Source organism: Schistocerca cancellata, chromosome 3 (genome assembly GCF_023864275.1).
Source record: "Schistocerca cancellata isolate TAMUIC-IGC-003103 chromosome 3, iqSchCanc2.1, whole genome shotgun sequence".
In the NCBI taxonomy this organism is placed as follows: domain Eukaryota; kingdom Metazoa; phylum Arthropoda; class Insecta; order Orthoptera; family Acrididae; genus Schistocerca; species Schistocerca cancellata.
Window position 1 is genome coordinate 716128550 of NC_064628.1, and position 21682 is coordinate 716150231.

General features: G+C 40.4%; 1 protein-coding gene across 4 annotated transcripts in view; it reads left to right on the forward strand.

Annotated features, from left to right (window-relative positions):
- LOC126175723 (bromodomain-containing protein 8) overlaps positions 1 to 21682 on the forward strand; it is a 272574-nt gene that overhangs the window by 235197 nt on the left and 15695 nt on the right. For all 4 annotated transcript variants that reach the window (XM_049922659.1, XM_049922657.1, XM_049922658.1 and 1 more), the window contains one exon: positions 10013 to 10190. In XM_049922659.1, the coding sequence (XP_049778616.1) occupies positions 10013 to 10190 (178 nt within the window). The remainder of the gene's footprint in view (positions 1 to 10012; positions 10191 to 21682) is intronic.

The following is a 21682-nucleotide window of genomic DNA, read 5'->3' on the forward strand; positions in this document are numbered from 1 at the left end:
CCAGGACATGTCGACATCCCAGGCAACGAACTTGCCGACAGGCTAGCCAAACAGGCTACGCGGAAACTGCTTCTGGAGATGGGCATCTCTGAACCTGACCTGCGTTGTGACTTACGCCACATGGTTTTTCGGCATTGGGACATAAAATGGTGTAACAGTATGCACAACAAACTGTTTGTCATTAAAAAGACTTCGAATTTGTGGAAGTCTTCCATGCAGGCCTCTCACCGGGAATCAGTTGTCCTCTGCCGGCTCCGCATTGACCATGCTTGGGCGACCCATGGTTACCTCTTGCACCATGAAGACCCGCCTCAGTGTCGATGTGGCACCCAGTTGACAGTGGCCCATATTCTGGCGCACTGTCCCACTTTGACTGCCCAGCGACAAAAATCTTGGGTTACTGGACTCGTTGCCGCACATTTTATCTGACAACGCGTCATTGGCTGATTCAGTTTTACATTTTCTTCGTGAGGGTGGGTTTTATCATTTGATATAAATTTTAGCACATGTCCTTTGTCCCTCTGTCCCCTCCACCCTGGTGCTTTTAGGGTGGAGATTTTAATGTGTTGCAGAGTGGCTGGATTTTCCTTTTTATTCTCGTGGTTGGCCAGCAACTGTAATCTGATTTCGTGTTTTACAATCTTCTGTTTCTTGCGTCTCTGTTGTTTTCTTATCCTCTTTTGTTCCTTTTAGTGTTCGTTGCCTTTCCTTCATTGTTGTGGTTTGTCTTTTCTTTCCCTTTTGTGTTATATGTCTCGCCTGTTTTATTCTCACACTTGTGGCATTGTTTTATTAGGTACAAGGGACTGATGACCTCGTAGTTTGGTCCCTTCACCCCTCTTTTAAACTGACCAACCAACCAATCTAGTTTGCCTCATTGCCACAGTGACCATGTGTTAAAAAAAAAAAACTCTTAATACAATTTTGCAACCCAGAAAGGTGTAAAATTTTTTAAATCATGTTCATCTCCTAGATAAAAGCAAAATCATGAAGAGCATACCAGGCATGGAGTTCACTTAAAAATACATGTAAGGCTCAAGTTATTTGATCAGGTCACAGGATTCTTGTGATGACCTGCATAAGGCAAAGAACCCAATCATCCTAGTGACTATAGTCAGCAAGTTTTTTTTACACACAAAAAGTGAGAGAAAAATATTAAGCTAAACACCTTCTCAGTGTATGAACCCTACACCCAGCAAAGAGAAATGTCAGTAACTTTCATTTCGGTAAAGTATGAAAGATCTGTATTAAAGTCAACTGATTCAGAATCATTATCATCATGTCCACCCCAATAGCTGAGTGGTCAGTGCAACGGAATGCCATGCAAAGGGGCCCAGGTTCAATTCCCGGCTGGGTCGGAGATTTTCTCCGGTTAGGGACTGGGTGTTGTGTTGTTGTTGTTGTTTTGTTGTTGTTGTTGCGTCGTCGTCGTCGTCGTCGTCATAATCATCTCATCCCCATCACCGTGCAAGTCACTGGAATGGCATCAACTCAAAGGACTTGCACCAGGTGACTGGTCTACCCGACGGGAGGCCCTATCCACACAACATTTCATTATAATCATATGGAACAATTTCCAGGCCTAGCTTGAGGAACAGAATACTTACCATCTAGTCCTGTTTTTCCCACCTTCTTCTTCTTCTTCTTCCTCTCTCTCTCTCTCTCTCTCTCTCTCTCTCTCTCTCTCTCTCTCTCCCCCTCTCTCTCTCTCCCCCCCCCCCCCCAACCCACTCCTCCACACCTTTCAGCCATCTATCCCTTGGTCTGCCTCTTGGGGTAGTTTCCTTCACATACCCATTTTGTGTATTTTCTTAGGAATCATCTTGTTTCCTATTCTCTTTAAGTGTCTACACCATCTTAGCCTAGATGTTTCTATCCTTCCGTACAAGGATTCATCTTTCACTGTTTTCCGTACCCTTTCATTCCTCATCCTCTCTCTTCTTGTTGCTCCTATGCTACTTCCGAGGAACTTCATTTCACATGCCTGTAATTTTCTCACCTATCCTTTCTTCATTACCCATGTTTAAGATGCATATGCCAGTAATGGTTTGTAGTAACTTCTGTGTATCACGTCTTTGCGTATTTGTGATATGTCTTCAGGCTCCTTACACTTCACAGAAATACTTTTGCCAGTCTACCACATTCACTGATCTCTTTCTTATTTCTTCCCTTTTCTTGTGTCACACTTCCCGAGTACTTGACACTTTCTACCTTCTTCAGTCGTTCACCTCGAATCCTTATGCTGGTAGACAGTCTACCTTCCTTTCTAGTCGTAACCAGGATCTCATATTTGCTTACATTAAATTCCATTCCATACTAACAGTTTCGTTGCAAGCATCCAGCTGTTCCCGAATCTCTTCCTTGCTGTTTCCCCAGATCAGATTCAGAATCCCTTAACTTGAAGTGACTGAGATTCATAGATAACGAAAGTTAAACAAAATAATCAGTGCCACTTCGGAGAATGCACCAAATATGTAGTAGGTTAGGAACAAGCTCAGTTTGCTGCAATTTTTTGTGGATAAGCATTCACTACATCTATTAATAAAACACAATATGGATTGAAAGTCAGTGAAATTGTGTGTCACAAATTACAAGAATATAGTAAGGAAAGCTCTGGCAGAAGGAAAATAATTTAGCAGTAAAGGCTACCACTCACTGAATGGCAGAGGGGTTGAGTCATTGACAGACATACACAAAAAGAATGAAAACTTTGCTAGCTTTCAGAAGAAATCTTTGGACACGAGCACACAATCATGTGTCCAGCAGAAAGAAAAATTTAAATGCTAATGTTATGGTCCACATAAATGCTCACTAAAGTCAATTATTGGAATATACTACCCTTCAAATGGTGATGTGTTCTGCTTTCTTGACAGACATAACAGAGAAGTTAGGGCAACAGGTCCCCCCTGATTTTATTACAGCTTGAGACAAAAATATTGAAACAAACTACCATAGTACAACATACATGAAGGAAACAGATTCATAAAATTCATGTAACCTCACAAATATAGTCCCCCAGGGACTAATTGGCCTAATCCCGTTCTACCGTCTCTGCAACATCCAACTATATACCTCGGTGATTTCAACAGTCATCATCACCTGTGGGGATATATGGAGAATGACCTCAACGGTGAAGCGCTTGAGGACTGGATGGAAACTGAAAACCTGAATTTAATTTACGATGCTAAAGATCTGCCTACCTTCCACTCAGCTCGCTGGTCCCAAGGCTATACCCCAGATCTGTGCTTCACAACTCAGTCTCATAATTCCCTAAATCAAGTACGACGAACTGTGCTCAAGGAATTCCCACATAGTCAACACAGACCTGTTATATTGGAGGTGGGGATGTCTATACCTGTTGTACGATCACATCCTAAACCGAGGTGGAACTTCAAGAAAGCCAACTGGACTGAATTTGCAAAGCAAACAGATTCCAATATCAGATGGATCAAACCAACGTACAACAACTACAGCAGATTTGTTGGGGTTATCAAAGGTGCAGCCAGACGATGCATTCCTAGAGGGTACCGTAAAGAGTATATCCCTGGTTGGAGTTCCGAGAGTGAGGAGTTACTAAAAGAATATGAAGACCATCCTAACTCTGACAATGCAACAAGCCTCCTCCAGTCCCTGGATGATAATCGAAGAAAGATCTGGCATGAAACAGTGGGGTCCCTAGATTACACCCATTCTAGCAGAAAAGCCTGGTCTATCATCAGGAAATTAGATTCATCAAACCCTACAACAAAAAGATCAAAAAATGCCATCAATTTGAATGACTACGCTAAACACCTTGTGTCAGTTACAAAGAATATAAAGGACAAGCAAGTCAAAAGGGATATCAAACTACAGCTGAACACCAAGAAAAGAGCAGCCCTACAGTCTTCCGAATTCTCTACTCCATTTCAAGAAGAGGAAACTAAAGCTGCAATCAAAAGTATGAAACTTGGAAAAGCAGCTGGATATGATGGAATATACCCAGAATTCCTGGCTCACTGTGGACCAGCTACAGTAAAATGGTTGACCAACTTCCTTTCAAACATCCTGCAAACTGGAAACATCCCACATCTGATGAAGAAATCAAAAATATTAGCCATACTGAAACCAAATAAAGATCCCACAAAAGTGGAAAACTATCGTCCAATAGCACTCTTAAGTATCACTTATAAACTCCTTGAGCGTCTGATCTACAACAGAATCTGTGAAACAATCAACCATCATATTCCTATCGAGCAAGCAGGATTTAGACCTGGGAGAAGTTGTAACGATCAGGTACTATCTCTCACTACGCACATTGAAAATGGGTATGAGAAGAAATCAGTAAGTGTGGCTGCCTTTTTGGATCTATCTGCTGCCTATGACACTGTTTGGCGAGAAGGACTCCTTTTAAAATTTGTGAGTGTTATCCCATGTCGTAAACTCACGGCCTTACTCAACAATATGCTAAGCAATAGGTACTTTCAGATCTACTCAGATAATGATAGGAGCAGAATGTTTAAACTAAATGACGGCTTACCTCAAGGGTCTGTTCTGGCTCCCCTCCTTTTCAATTTGTATATACACGACTTACCAGAAACATCTTCAAGGAAATTCATATATGCTGATGATATTTGTCTGGTGACTCAGTGCTCCAATTTTGCTGATGCTGAAACTATCTTATCCACTGATCTGGAAGCCTTAGACAAATATTTCAAGAAATGGTGCCTCCACCTAAATCCTCAGAAAACAGTTATATCTGCATTCCACCTACGTAACAGACAGTCAAATTACAAACCAGAAGTTGTATTCAGAGACCAAGTGTTGCCATACTGTAGTACACCAAAGTACCTGGGATTAACACTAGATAGAACTCTGTCTTTCAAGCAGCATTTATCAAATGTGGCTGCTAAAGTTAAAACTAGAAATAATATTCTTCAGAAGCTTGTTGGTACATCATGGGGAGCCAATACTAACGTCCTGAGATCTACAGCATTAGCTCTGTCATATTCTGTTGCTGAATATTGCTGCCCAACCTGGATCAACAGTGTTCACACTAAGAAGATAGACGTGCAACTCAATCAGGCAATGCGATTAATCACAGGATGTATTCGGAGCACAAACACGCTGTGGCTGCCTGTTCTAAGCAATATCCCACCTCCAGCCCTAAGAAGATCAGAAGCTCTCCTAAAGACGTGGAAAAACATTCAGCAGAACCCCCAGCTCCCCATCCATCAAGATATTGTACAAGGAACACACCAACGCTTGAAATCGAGGAAACCACCATGGCGCACAGCACTCGACCTTGAAGGATCTGCTTTCAACATTAACAGTTCATGGAAACTCCAGTGGGAACAGTCTTCAGTAGCCAATAAACATCTAGTCGAGGACCCTTCCAAGCAGACGCAAGGATTTGATCTTCCAAGGCGTCAGTGGAGGATCATTAACCGCATTCGAACTGGACAAGGCAGATGTGGCTATCTACTGCACAAATGGGGATGGGTTGGCTCTGCAAATTGTGACTGTGGTGCCCCCTCACAGACGATTCATCACATTGTTGCTGACTGCCCTCATCGTACTTTCAGAGGAACTTTAATGGACATTCACCGTACATCGGATGAAGCAGTCAAGTGGATTGAAGAACTAGACATAGAGCTGTAAAATTGTACGAACTTGTGATTGTACATTTTAGTCCTGAAAATATTGTATATAAATGTAAATCAATGTACACATCATACGATAAATAAATAAATAAATAAACAAATATAGCAAACTGTGACACTAGGACAACAGAGTGAATCTCCAGTAGAATAGATAAGAAGAAGCTATGTTAACAATATAATGCTGATTTTCATTAATCTCACCACTGTTGTTCTTGTTAAAATACTTGAGCTTTGCTGTACTAAAGACAACTAAAGTGTTTGAGCAGATGTGGATTCTGAGTGGAGCCAGTATCAGCCTGCACGAAAATAACTTGGCAGAAGAGACGTAGTAAACCATTTATCAGCTAAAAGGTCAGAGCACAAATGAGGTGACTTCTATAGAACCATGTTGAGACATTCCAGCTGCTGCATGTCTTATCAAAGAAATAACAAGGTTATTAACACACGGCTGTAGTGAATGTGACACAAGATTGATGCTGCCACCTAGTGTGACTAGGCTAAGGCAATATAGATGTGAATTTGTCTGTATATATAAAAAACAAAGCTACATATATTTAAGAAAAAGTATCATCAACAAAGAAAAGGACAGACCCCTTTCATTTGAGGAAAGAGACAAATAATTGCACAATAAAGTACTCACACAACATATGTAAAGGCGTACTGGAATCTAATCAATAAATTCCATAAAACCACCACCAGCAAGGTAGGCAGTGAACTAGTCAGTATTAAGCATAAAGGCCCACTAGTAAAAGATTGGAATCCAGTATATGTTCAGTAAGAACCTTGGCTCTCCTTTCGACCCACTAACCACCGTTATAGATTTCAGGCTGAGTCACCAAATTATATCACACATTGCGCATTGCTCAGATTTGTGGTGGTGAATCTACAGGAAATATTTAACACTATATAACAAGCTAAAGACCAAACACGTATCAGGATGGGAGGTATCTCTACCATGATAGTAAATAAATGTGGAGATAGATATCAGTGTCTTAACACTTTGGAGACCAAGCCCAAGTATAGCTTAACTTGGTGCTAAAAAGGATGCACTCAAGTCTAGGTCAGGCTGCGATTTTCGTGACACCCAAGCCACCAATCACTTGAAAACTGGACTCATTTCATATCAACAGTGTGTGGATGTCTCACTACCTGTCTCTTGGCTGGTGCTGCTTCATATTGCCAATTTCAAGAATTATTTCAAAACAAATTAGTAAACGTAACAGCTGCTGTCACAAATGGGTGGGCTAATATGATCTTGTTGACATAATTTTGTGCATTTACTCTTAGGTTTCACAGTTTGCCCTAATTTGGTACATGTATGTCATGTTCAGGGAGCGAGAAGGAATTTTGGAAGTTCAGAGGAAGAAATTGCTCAATAACTCATCTTGCACTTTGTCCTTGGGAGGATAATTGCACTGTTTGTCATCATTATTTTAAACTTCGTAATCTGTCAAAGAATGAAATTAAATATGAAAAATAAGTCTTAAGCTTGGTCCTTTTCTAGTACGTATTACTCTCAAAGAAACCTCAATTACATATGTGCCAGTAAAGCTGTAAATAATGGCTTAAATGGCCTGTTTCCTGGGCTTCATATTCTTCTAAGAGGCTGGTCTACAAATTGTTAAAAGTATATGTGATCCAGCCAGTGCATGCGAAGGGAAATGAGAAAGTTTCAAATTATAGACTTATATCACTCATCCATACCCAATATTTGAAACTGTTATCCTATCTCAACTCACTGCCGTCTTTTCAAGACCTGAAATAGTTGTCAAAGCACAGATTTAAGAAAGATTTCAGCACAACATCATATCTTCCATGATGTGTACTGTCATTGCTGCACACTGCAGCAATATTTCTAGACCTGAGCAGAGCTTTTGACATGGTAAACTGTGAGTTTCTTTTAAAGAAACTAAGGACAAACAATAGCAATAAATGATCAGTGAAACTTCTAGTCATGTACCTCATGAATTGGAAGCAGGGTACGAAACATATACATCATATTGATAACAAAGTCAGCCACCAATGAAACAGTGATTCAAGGGTGTTCTCATGGTCCTTTTCTTTTCCTAGCAAATAGGAGGGTCATCCACAAAGTAAATTACGTTTCTATTTCTATCCATGGCAGCATTACGTTCGCAGTTCTGAGCATGTGCAGCAGTCACTCTGACTCGAGGAGAAGACATGTACACCATTTTCAGATCACTGCTGCCAATGCGTGCTTTGTAGTGCCTATTTATAATGTCAGCTGTAATTGAAAATGCCGCTGCATGTGAAATCAGATCTGTGATTCGTTTTCGAAGTGCAAAGAAAGTTAAACCATAGGAAATTCATCGGCAAATCTGCGAGGTTTAAGGACAAAATGCTATGCGTGATTCAATGGTTAGAAGATGGGTCAGACTGCTCAGTGAAGGGTGTGATCAAGTGCACGATGAAGAATGAAGTGGACGCTCGTCTGTGGTTACTGGTGAACTGGTTCACACAATTGAAGATAATCTTAAGCACAACTGTAATTTTACACTTAGTGCCCCTACTATGGAACTTCCGCAAATCTCACGATCACATTTCAACGATGATGATGAGCTGAAAGAACATGTTACCACATGATTGAATACACAGGCAACCTTCTATGAAGAAGGCATACAAAAACTTGTGCCATGCTATGACAAGTGCCAACAAAATTTCAGAAGCTATGTAGAAAAGTAGTTTAACAGTTGTAGATTTTTGTACAAAAATATTTTTTCTGTATCTGTACACATTTGTTTTATATAACCAAACGGAACTTACTTTGTGGATATACCTTGTATTAATAACATTCTGCATCCCTTCAACTCACACATTGTAAATTATGCTGAAGATACCTCATTAGTATTCCATGGCAAAGACTATGAGGAAGTGGAATTTTCAGCAGCTTGTAAGATGATAGAATTAAGTGTGTTTTTATTATGATTAGGGGCAAAAGGTGACTGTAAGAAAAATCCATGTGTTAATATTTGCAATTGGTAGCTCATCACTCCTACATAAATGATGTTTATAGGATAATGGCAGCTGAAGCAAGTGGCTGTAAATTCTGTGGTAACTGTCCAGACTAAAATGACCAACGGGTAAACCACATATTACTGCTGTAGGTAGTAAAGTGAGTAACTGCCTGTATCTTAGTCAACTGTCTGATCCAGTCCTTGAAAAACTGATAGCCAGAGACTTTGAAAAATAGCTAAAAAAATGCCTGTACTCATTCAACGAATTTTAAACAAGCGAATATTAGCAGCCCACTGATGTGTTGTAAACAAATTGTGCTGTGTATTCAAGCCAGACATAAGATGGTGCAAATTTAAAAACAGGTGCAATGGTTTAAATTAGGATTTATGGTAATACTAACTCATGTAAGGGCTGTACTGGAATTTGATCAGTGTTATTGATTGTTGCCATTGCTACTTGCAATACTAGATCCACATTTGACATTTCATTGCAAAGAAGAAAGTTGTTTTCTGAGTTCTGAGCCTTTGTATATGACACAAGTAGCCACAGCTTTTTAGACACATTCTTGTTTGAGTATTATCACAGTTTTGTAATTTGTAGGTTAGGTCTGTGGTTACACAGTTTCAAGTTCTGAGATTAAGTTGTATCCTAGTGTTGTACAGGACACTACAAGGACGCAAAACTACTTACATAAAATGATGAGTAGAATTTACAATCAATTGAGAAAACAATCAGTTGACAAAGTTTGTGTACCTTCAAAAGTCAATTTTCCCCTCAATTATGTAAGTTTTGCAAGTGCTGACGTTTGCACACACGCAATAGATTTTACAGCAACATAGGGCCTATGGTGGACATTTTCTGGAGGTTGAGAATAAATTATGAATAGTATTGGACTAATTATAGAGCATGTAGTGTGTAGTATTTTACATGTTGAAATGAAGCATGATTTTTGCAACATGAAGACAAGCAACTTTTGTTGCCTCTTTCTGAATTTACGATGTTGTTACTCAAACAGGTCAAGTTTACAGCTAAAAACGGCAGAGTAGCACTGATTCGGGAGAATCTACACAATACAATTTGAAGTTTTACAGTATTTTAGTTCAGTGTTTTATTTATTTATTACAAGTATTGATGAATTATTGAGGGAAACTCACTTTCAGTTTTTGCTTTTTTTTTCTCCATCCATAGAAAATATGCATTGTAATGATGTTTGAATGTCTATATTGATTAAATATACTCAGATACACACAGATAAAGTAAACACTGATACCTACTGACAATATTTCATATCTCATATTACATATTAGTACGACTTATAGATCTATTCTATCTAAATGTTATTAATGTTGCGTAACCTTCAAGCTAAATTGGATACTTTCAACTCATTTTCATGACAGGCCGATGGATCTCTTGATGATAAAGAAGAACATTGAGACTGGAATGATTCGTACCACAACAGAATTCCAAAGAGATGTACTGTTGATGTTCCAGAATTCCATAATGTACAACAAGAGTAGCCACTTTGTCCACAAAATGGCACGTCAGATGCAACAGGAGGGTATGCAGCATATACAGGTGTGTTAACAGATTTCTTCCATCACTTCTTGGTAGAACAACTTCATAATCATAAATGAAAAGCACAATATTGTGTATGTTCCAGAGTATTAATTTATTTTGTTAACCAGTTTTCAGTTTACGAGGCCATCATCAGACTTTTTAACTGACTATTGTCATCAGTATTCGTGAACAAAATTGAAAAATGTTACACTTCAAGAGTGAGGCACAAACACCGAGTGAAAATCACATCTGACTGTGCAGAGTAATGCAATTAAAAATCTTAACAGTTAAATGATAAATATACATAAAGGGGGGGGGTGTCCATGCTGAGGGGACGTAATCTAAAGACGTCATGGTAATAAAGATATATATAGGGATAAAATGTGAGGTGTTCAACAGGCGGCTAAAATCACCTTCATTGTAAAGGAAATGAGGAAAATAGAAAAAAAGATGAACAGCTTGACCAACCGCGCTCCCCAATCAGCTCATGCATTTGAAAATCCCCAGATCATCAGATTTACAAGTATGAAGAACAAATTAAAGGTGCGAAACCTTCAAAAAATTTTCTGTTTCTTAGTGGAAGTTGGTCGTTAAGGATATTGTCTTTATCATGTTGCAGATGCTTAAAGATCTGCATTTCTTCCAAAACATCCAGTTTTAAGCACTTAACCTCGGCATGAAGTAACTCGATATTAACTGGAGGGCTCGGTGCATGAGCCGTTTGCACAAGGTGTTCCGCATAAGTAGAGCCCTGAGACCCAGAGCTTGTCCCGTTTGTCCGATGTAAAATTTTGGACAATCCCCGCATGTAATTTTATATACTCCTGCTTGGGAAAGTTTATCACTCTTATTGTGCAAGGAGTGGATTAAATTCCTATGTAAACTATTGTTAGTAGAATAGGCGACTCTGAAATTATTGGCTCTGAGTAAACGCCCCAATTTGTAACTTATTTTGCCTATGTAAGGGATAGATATCGTTGCCACTTATTTGTGATCTAACACATCTCCTAGGGTGGAAGACGTAATATTTTTATTTATTTTCTTGTTATACATCTGTCTTACCAACTGAGGCCTATAGCCTTTATTTATAGCACTTGAGAATATTGCTATAAATAATGGCTATAGGTGTCAGTTGGTAAGACAGATGTATAACAAGAAAATAAATAAAAATATTACGTCTTCCACCCTAGGAGATGTGCTAGATGACAAACAAGTGGCAACGATATCTATCCCTTACATAGGCAATATAAGTTACAAATTGGGGCGTTTACTCAGAGCCCATAATTTCAGAGTCGCCTATTCTACTAACAATAGTTTACATAGAAATTTAATCCACTCCTTGCACAATAAGAATGAGAAACTTTCCCAAGCTGGAGTATATAAAATTACATGCGGGGATTGTCCAAAATTTTACATCGGACAAACGGGACAAGCTGTGGTTCTCAGGTATAAAGAGCATATTCCTACTAGAAGCGGTGACGGTACTAAGGGCTCTACTTATGCGGAACACCTTGTGCAAACGGCTCATGCACCGAGCCCTCCAGTTAATATCGAGTTACTTCATGCCGAGGTTAAGTGCTTAAAACTGGATGTTTTGGAAGAAATGCAGATCTTTAAGCATCTGCAACATGATAAAGACAATATCCTTAACGACCAACTCCTACTAAGAAACAGAAAATTTTTTGAAGGTTTCGCACCTTTAATTTGTTCTTCATACTTGTAAATCTGATGATCTGGGGATTTTCACATGCGTTAGCTGATTGGCGAGCGCGGTTGGTCAAGCTGTTCATCTTTTTTTTCTTTTTTCCTCATTTCCTTTACAATGAAGGTGATTTTAGCCTGTTGAACACCTCACATTTTATCCCTATATATATATCTTTATTACCATGACGTCTTTAGATTACGTCCCCTCAGCACGCCCCCCCCCCCTCCTCCCCCCAGGCTGACTATTGGCTTTAGGAATAGTTTTTAAGAGTTCCTCCTATTGTCATAGGTAGCTTCATATATGTTTATTTCCTAGCATAAGCAACCATGTGCGGTTATTTTTAAGCTACATCTCCTATTTAGCTCGTTACTTGTTCTATCCATTCTATTTTTTGATATACGTTGATTCACGGTTGGGAATATAAGGGATATTTAGCCATGACCCATGTATAAACTTTCACATATTCGTATGCGCATGCGCATTCAAGTAACTTTCCCTGTCTTGCGCACGTGCATAGGTAGTGGGTCGGGCATGTGAGTGAGTGACTATTTGTAGTTGCAGTTTATGGCGCTGGCCCATCGAACATAGGTCGGTGTGAGGTGGAGGTTACACTATTAAGTTAAGTAATGGTTTAGACTTTGTACAGATTTACTGTTTGTGTTTTCCTTTTTTGTCGTTTATAAATGTATAGCCATGGTGTTCTTTTAATCATTGACAAAGGTCTTCTTAGGCACTTGTGGGTTTTATTGTTCTGAAGAAGGTGTAGTTATCTACCTAGGTTAACACTAGGTGCATTTTTTGAAATTGAGGCGGGTTTCTGGTTTTTTTAAGATATTTGTTCATTCTGTTCTTTTGTTGTGATTAGTTACGTACAGTGCTATGGGCACTTGGATCTCGTTAACCACTGTTTATAAACTGCCAAAGGACACCAAAAACAGGTCATCACAATTACTCTACAGTGCAGTGGATACAAGATGCAATCAGACAATGCATATTTTGATTTAACTGTCATTGTGTTGAACCTTGCAATGTCTTTTGCACATTTTGCTGACACATTTCTGATGTTGCTCAACAAAATATATGACAATAAGAGAGAATTTGACAATTTGATGTTAATGACAGTATAAAAATTATGTAATGAATTACAAGATATTATTACTATTGAAACACAGACTCATCATAGTTATTACATACTTTCTATTGAAGTTGGTGAAGAAAGTGAGTTTTTGAAATCTGTTATTTCATTTAGGACCTGGTTTGTCCACATCTGGCTTTGGATGAGTATTTATATTTCCTCCAAGATGTCCCCATTTTCCAGCTCATCTCTAAAGTTTTCAGTGCTTTAAGGTAATTATCTATTGCAACACTGTGTCCTGTTTCATCTGTATGCATAGGTATAGCTAATTTGTTTCCTTCGTGATGTCTGAAACTGTGAATATGTTCTTCAGTTGAAACTTCCAGGCTGGAACGCCATGGTTGATGCATAAAATTTCCACCTACAGTTTCATCTCCATGTGCAGGAGACATCTTCTGAGGTTGTCTGGCTGCTGCCACTGAGGCTCCAGCACATTTATAGAGCGCATAGAGGACACCACCATTTGTCACATGATGCCTACGGTATGCCTATCTTTGGAATGCATCATCATTCTTGATTAAGAGTAATCGATTGTCATTCTGCTGGCGCAACGTCGACATCCATATTTTGTCCAACCTTAAAACTTCCTCTTTCCCATTAAAATTATTGTGGTGTTTATGAATCTATTGCTTGTCTATACATGCGCGCATGATGATGCGATGTTCATGCTAGAATGCTTGTCTCATTAAATTTAATTTCATGGTTCCCATCTTGAAAAACATGCTCAGATACGGCCAAGTTTTCGATGTGTCCTAAGAGACAGTTTCTTTTATGTTTGGCTAAGCAGGTGATTACACTTCTTTTCGTTGTTCCAATATATACTTTTCGACAAGTGCATTGAATTTTGTATACCCCAGGTGTTGGTAGGGGGATCAGGCATCTTTTGCAGTTCTTAAATATTCCTTAATCTTCTTGGTGGGTCTGAAGATTGTTTTGATCTCATACCTGGCAAGAATTTTCCCAATACGGTCCGTGACTTTATTAATGAATGGTAGGAAAACTTTTCCAGTAGGTGCCTGTTGTTGCTGTTGACTTCTGGTTTCTTTTCTTCTTTGATGGAAGGCTTGATCGGCTTGATCAATTTCCTTGCTGGTATAACCATTTTTCATGAAGGCTGGCCATAAGCAATTTAATTCATCTTGCAAGTAAGTCGGGTTTCAGATTTTGTTTGCTCTGTCCCCCAAGGTTTTCATGGCACCTCTTTTTTGCCTAGGATGATGGTTTGATTCCTTGTGGAGGTACCGATCCGTGTGGGTGTTCTTTCTATATACCTTGTGGCCCAGCGTCCCATCCACCCATTTAATTACTGACACATCCAGGAAATTGAGTTGATCGTTGCTCTCTTTCTCCGTCGTAAACTGTATGTTCGGGTTAATACTGTTGAGATGCACCAAGAAGACATCCAGCTCTTCTTCACCATGAGACCACACTACAAATGTGTCATCAACATAGCGTTACCATTTAGCTGGCTTTTTTCTGGCAGTTTGCAGCGCTCACTGTTCAAAGATCTCCATAAGTAAATTGGCAACAGCTGGGCTGAGAGGGTTTCCCATCACCACCCCATCGATCTGTTCCTAAAACTCATTGTTGTACTGGATATAAGTTGTTGTCAGGCAGTGTTTAAATAAAGCCACTATGTCAGTCAGAAAAATATCTGCTATATATGAAATAGCTTTGTTTACAGCCACCATGGTAAACAATGACACTACATCGAAACTCGCAAGAATATCACTTGGGCTGACGTTAATATCCCTCCATTTTTCAATAAAATGCACAGCGTTTTTAATGTAACTGTCCGTTCTGCCAATGTATGGTTGCAGCAAGCAGGCGAGATATCTGACCACCTCTTGTGTTGGAGATCCTACAGCACTCACAGTTGGTCACATTGGGACCTGTGGTTCATGTACGTTTGGAAGTCCATATAGTCTGGGTGGATAAGCTTCCATTTTGCAGGGTTGTTTTTTATCATCCGAAGAAAGAGAAGATTGTTTTACCAGTTGATTGGTATTTCTCAAAATTTTGGTTTTAGGATCCTTCTGAAACTTTTTATGCGTAGTGGAATCTTCTCTTTCTTCGGATGATAAAAAACAACTCTGCAAAACGGAAGCTTATCCACCCAGACTATATGAACTCCCATAGGTACATAGACCACAGGTCCCGATGAGACTGACTGTAAGTGCTATAGGATCTCCAACACAAGAGGTGGCCAGATATCTCACCTGCTTGTTGCAAACATACATTGGCAGAATGAGCAGTTATATTAAAAACTCGGCATATTTATTTGAAAAACAGAGGGGGATTAACGTCAGCCCAAGTGATATTCTTGTGAGCTTTGATGTAGTGTCATTGTTTACCATGGTGGCTGTAAACAAAGCTATTTCATATATAGCAGATATTTTTCTGACTGGCACAGTGGCTTTATTTAAACACTGCCTGACGACAACTTATTTCCAGTACAACAATGAGTTTTAGGAACAGATCGATGGGGTGGTGATGGGAAACCCTCTCAGCCCAGCTGTTGCCAATTTACTTATGGAGATCTTTGAACAGTGAGCGCTGCAAACTGCCAGAAAAAAGCCAGCTAAATGGTAACGCTATGTTGATGACACATTTGTAGTGTGGTCTCATGGTGAAGAAGAGCTGGATGTCTTCTTGGTGCATCTCAACAGTATTAACCCAAAAATACAGTTTACGATGAAGAAAGAGAGCAATGGTCAACTCAATTTCCTGGATGTGTTAGTAAATAAACGGGTGGATGGGACGCTGGGCCACAAGGTATATAGAAAGAACACTCGCATGGATCGATACCTGCACAAGGAATCAAACATAATCCTAGGTAAAAAAGAGGTATCATGAAAGCCTTGGTGGATATAGCCTACAAAATCTGCGAGCTGGATTACTTACAAGGTGAATTAAATCACTTATGGTCACCCTTCACGAAAAACGGATATACCAGCAAGAAAATTGATCAAACCCTCCATCAAAGAAGGAAAAGTAGCCAGAAGTCCAGAGCAACAACTGTCACCTACTGGAACAGTTTTCCTACCGTTCATTAATAAAGTCTCTGACCGTATCGGGAAAGTTCTGTCCAGGTATGGGATCGAAACAATCTTCAGACCCACCAAGAAGATTAAGGAATATTTAAGAACTGCAAAAGATGCCCGACACCCCCTAGCAACACCTGGGGTATACAAAATTCCATACAGTTGTGGACAAGTATAAATTGGAACAATGAAAAGAAGTGTAAACACCCACTTAACCAAAATAAAATTAACTGTCGCTTAGGACACATCGAAAAATCTGCCATATCTGAACATGTTTTTCGAGGTGGGAACCATGAAATTAAATCTAAGGAGACAAGCATTCTAGCACGAACATCGCATTATCATGCACGCGTGTACAGAGAAGCAATAGAGATTCACATACACCACAATAATTTTAATGGGAAAGAGGAAGTTTTAAGGTTGGACAAAACATGGATGTTGACGTTGTGCCAGCTGAATGACAATCGATTACTCTTAATCGAGAATGACGACACATTCCAAAGATAGGCACACCGTCGGTATCATGTGACGAATGGTGGTGCCCTCAATGCATTCTATAAAATTGTGTGTCTTCAGCAGTTATATTTCTAACTCTCAACTCATATTGGAGATGTTCCCTCCTGAGGTAGGGTAATCCAAATCACCCTCGTGAATCCGTCACCATATGGATCTGAAATAATTTTCAAACACCAAGAGAAAAAATGATGACTTCAACAAATTTTTCCTTAAGAAATTGCAAATTTATTTCACAGTATACAGCAATCAGAATGGTGATCAAATTAACAATCTTCTCTTGCACCTGATATATAATAATGAACAGCAAGTTTCTCTTACAGAAGCAGTCTTTAAGACAAGAGAAATATCAATTTAAACAATAAACTTCACTTACACAAGCAAATCTGAAACAGAAAAACAATAATTGAAATAGCTACTGTTTATCACAATAAATAGACTGAAGTCACCTTAACCCCCCCTCCCCCTCCCCCCCTGCAGGAGCCTCTCTCAAACTCAGTAGACAACAATTTAAAGTCACCCAAAATTTGAAATGACCATAAGGCCCTTAAATAAAACCCACACAAGTATAACAATGGAATTAATTAAAGGTTCCTAAATTAAATTACACAACAACCAAGAAAAAGAATCAGTGGTCTGAGAAAGAGGGCAAACTTACAACTTTAAGTCTGGTAATCTTGCAATGTATTACAAGAAGTGTGCAACCAAGTTAGGCCAAGCTGACTATCAAGAGCAGTGTATTACAAATTTAAACATGCCAAAAATTAAGTACAGTAAATGTTTGTAAATTCAAGTACAGAAAATAGATTCTTAGCTTCATTACATTAGATCACAAGACAGGGCGAGCTTGAGAAGGCAGTTAAATCACCCTTCAAATAGAGTATCTGGAAAACTTAACTTGTTTAGCAACTGTAGCCGGAATCAAAACTCCAGTGAGAGCTAATGTCCACCAGAGGGTGTCATCCAGGCTCATGCACAGGTGGGAATACATGAGTATGTACACGCAGACAAGAGCTGTGTCAGTTAATGTCATGGCTCAGAAGCCAAGGCTGTCAACTATTAGCATACACGTTACAACGTTAAAGTAAAAAATAAAATTAAAAGGACATTAGTTTAAAATATCAAAATCTGATTCAACATTGCTCAAAACTTATACCATATAAGGAATGACTTACAGCTATGGAACAACAAAAGGAAACACCAGTGCACATTAAGTGTCACCAGCAGAATTGGAGTAGAACAGTTCAAAACAAATATGCCACTTCAGTCAGTGGCCTATCTAAGTAAACATTCATGCAACCCGAGACTAGCTCGGAGGTTCTAACAGATCAACTGCCCGTACAACACTTGTTATACACACATAAATACAAATCACTAAACAAATCAGCAAAGTTACACTCGCGACTCCAAATAGGTTACAGTAGTTGCAAAGAAACCTCATCTTTCAACCTCCACAGGTGAGGTTCACTCAGGGAATAAATACAACATGCACCATAACCTCTGTAATATTCCCTATGCCATAGTTCAAAGTACTATTCCAGCTGCCAGAATCCAAACTGCAGATGGCGAGAATGTCCCAGAAGGCAAATTGCTGGTGCACTCTCTCTTCAAAACCAAGAAATCAGCCGCAGTGGTCAAAACCAAGAAATCAGCTGCAGTAGATGCCATCATGCATACAGCTCCAAATAAAGTAAGATACCCCAATGGCCACCATGCATACAGACCCACCCCTCAGTCCATACCTGCTGCTGCCTTGTGTAAGCACCAGCTCGCCAACCATGGCATGGGTCCTGGCTTTTCCTCATTTGCAAACAGTGATAAACTGGGCAAATCAGTGTGGTACTCACATCTCCAACCAGGCCACCCGGCAATCAGTGTGTCAGAAGACAGCACAACACTGTCATGGCTCACAAACAAAGTAAATATTCCTTCGTATTAGGTTACAATTCTCTTTCTCTGCAGAATGGCCACAGCACATGCCAAAACTATGAAGAGCAACTTTAATAAATATGTGTACTTCTGTTAAATGTTTTTGTATTGCCACTGTAGCCTGGAGATGAGGTTTGTGCCTCAAAACCTGTTGTTTTAGTAAATAATTTAACTAAATTGACAAAAATTTGTGAATAGTAGTGGTCTCTAGAAAACTTTTTCATAATCCTGCAACCTCCAGTTGCATTCATGTTCAGCCAACCTAGCTGCTTTGTCTGCCTGAATGACCAGTACACTTTTGACAATTAGGACAAGTAATTTTTGTACCCAACTGTTAGCTGGAAATGGATCTTATCTTTACCATTGAAACTATACTGGGCTGAGATGTTCCTCACATAGTAGAAAATCCTATAGTTGCAGGATTTGAGTTTACAATTCCATGCTTAGAACAGGTATCACAAAGTGTAGCTGAAACAATGCGATTGTGCAGCCCAGTGCATTTTGAATAATGAAGAACAGACCCAATTACTATCCAACCATGTGTTATACAAAAAACAATTACATTTCCTAATTTTGACAAATGTTATATTGATCACTCAGGTAAAGACAGAACTAATAGATTGGCTGAACATGAATGCAGCTGGAGGTTGCAGAATTGTGACTGCAGATTTGCTGAGCATGTGCTGAGTCTGGTACAGCGCGCTTCAGAATTTGAATCCCTGCCAGACGTCATGGACGTCGAAGACCCATAGAGGTGTCTGTACCATCGTGCCATAAGCTGTTGCGGCGCGCGCCTCCTGGCCCACACTTAAGAGTAAGGGCACCCCAACAGAACACGTGGTTGCAGCGGCCAATAGCAGCATCCCCAATCGAGTACTTAAGCGCCTACCTGTCGCTCAGCCTGCCAGTCTAACCTCGCGTGCGTCTCAGGATATTTCACCTCGTATTAGACAGCGTATTGACTTTCATGTTGCTTTACGAGTGGATGTGGTTGTCTTGTTTGGTTCATGACTCTGTTGTCTGTTCTTGTTGTGTCATAAGGTCCTTCGTTGGTTGTGTCCGTCCTCTCCCATTGTGTTGTTGTTTGCGGGCTGCTCTGCGGGTCCCGCCATCTTTCCATCACTACAACCCCGCGACCGTTCCGGCCGCCGTTACAACATTGAGTGTAAGCCACAGCTACCAGCCATAGGCCCATGCCCTCTCCTTACCAAATGAAGCCCTGAAAATCAACAAATATCTGGTGCACAGTCCTGCTATGATATTAAATGACCAAATACAGCTCAGGTACACTGAACACGCCTAATGATGGGCCTCTGCAGCTGATGACCCATCCATGTGCAAATGCTAACACCACGGCATGGACAACTATGACTGAAATGGCCGCATGACCATCGACACTGGTTGTTGGTGCAGTGGCAGTGTGTCTCATGGCTTGAAGAATCCTGACACCTTCTTCATCATGCCGAGGGCAGGGTGCGAATCAGTCATCTTCCAGGGACACAGCTCCTTGACACCTGTGTTGCCGGACAGAGACCAAATGACGACGACATCATTATGCACTGGGGAACATTCAGGTGAGCATCTGTGGATCCAGTGGAGCTCGTACGAAGCATCATAACAGCCTAGGTTGCATACCATGTGCCCCCCTTCATGATGATCATGTTTCCCGATGGCAGTGGCATTTTTCACCAAGATAATGTGCCATGTCACAAGGCCACAACTGTGATGGAATGGTTCAGGAAACACAGTGGTGAGTTCCAAATGATGTGCTGCCCCCCTCAATTTGTCAGATCTGAACCAAGTTGAACACAACTGAGATTTGATTGAATGTGGTGTCAGAGCTCATTGTCCCTCTCCCTGGAATTTATGGGAATTAGGTGGTGGTGGTGGTGGTGGTGGTGGTGGTGGTGTGTGTGTGTGTGTGTGTGTGTGTGTGTGTGTGTCACCCACGCGTGAGGATGTGGTGCCAACTCCCTCTAGCAACCTACCAAGACCACACCGTCAGTGTTATCTGTGGCAAAGGTGGACATGCTAGCTATTAGGTGGGTGGTCATAAAGTTCTAGCTGATCAGTGTACTTGCCTAGTGAGAAACTAGGATATTAATCATTTACAGTTGAATAACAAGTTTGTCTATTTTGTAAAGGATATTGTATTCAGGAAACTCTGTACTTTCTCCCCCCCCCCCCCCCCCCCCCCCATGTGCCGTGTAAAAAAAGAGTACAAATAAAGGCTTAAGAGTGAGTAGAATGGCAATTGGTACTGTGAGAGCAACAGACAACTGTATTAACCAACTTGGTCATGATGTTGGGCATTATTTACTAGAAATTAAATGGGGCCGTTGGTATATTACAGACAAATCAGCTAGAACTAGTGTAGCTTTGTGGTTAAATACTTCACCTTCTGTTGTCACAGGACATAGCAGTGGTTTACAAACTTTTTGAGTTTTCAGGTCCTTTCACATATGACAAACAAGTTGAAGTGAGGGGTAAATACACTGATCAGGCAGAACCCCCTACCTAATTGTCGGCATGTACACCTATGGCACAGATAACGGTGGTGACGCGTTGTGACATATAAGCAATGAAGTCTTGGAGGGTCACTGGAGGCTGTTGGCACCACATCTGCACACACAATTCACCTATTTCCTGCAAATTCCAGAGAGGGTGGGGGAGGGGGGGGGGGCGCAATGAGCTGTGATGTCACATTCAGTCGCATCCCAGATGTGTTCAATCCGGTTTAGATCTGGCAAGTTTGGGGACCAGCACATCAATTGGAACTTGCCACTGAGTTCCCTGAACCTCTCCGTCACTGCCTTGGCCTTGTGACATGGTGCATTATCTTCTTGAAAAATGCCACTGCCATCTTGAAGCATGATCGTCATGAAGGGGTGTGCATTGTCTGCAACCTGTGTGTGATACTCCTTGGGTGTTATGATGCTTTGCACAAGCTGCACTGCACTGGTGGATGTTCCCCATAGCATAATGGTGCCATCATCAGCTGGTCTCCATCCCGCAGTACAGACGTCAGGAAGCTGTGCTCCTGGAAGATGACAGATTTGCGCCCTGCCATCAGTGTGATGAAGAAGTATCAGGATTCCTCAGCCCATGAAACACACTGCCACTGCGCAAACATACAGTGCTAATGGTCACGTGCCCATTTCGGTAATAGTTGCCGACATTGTGG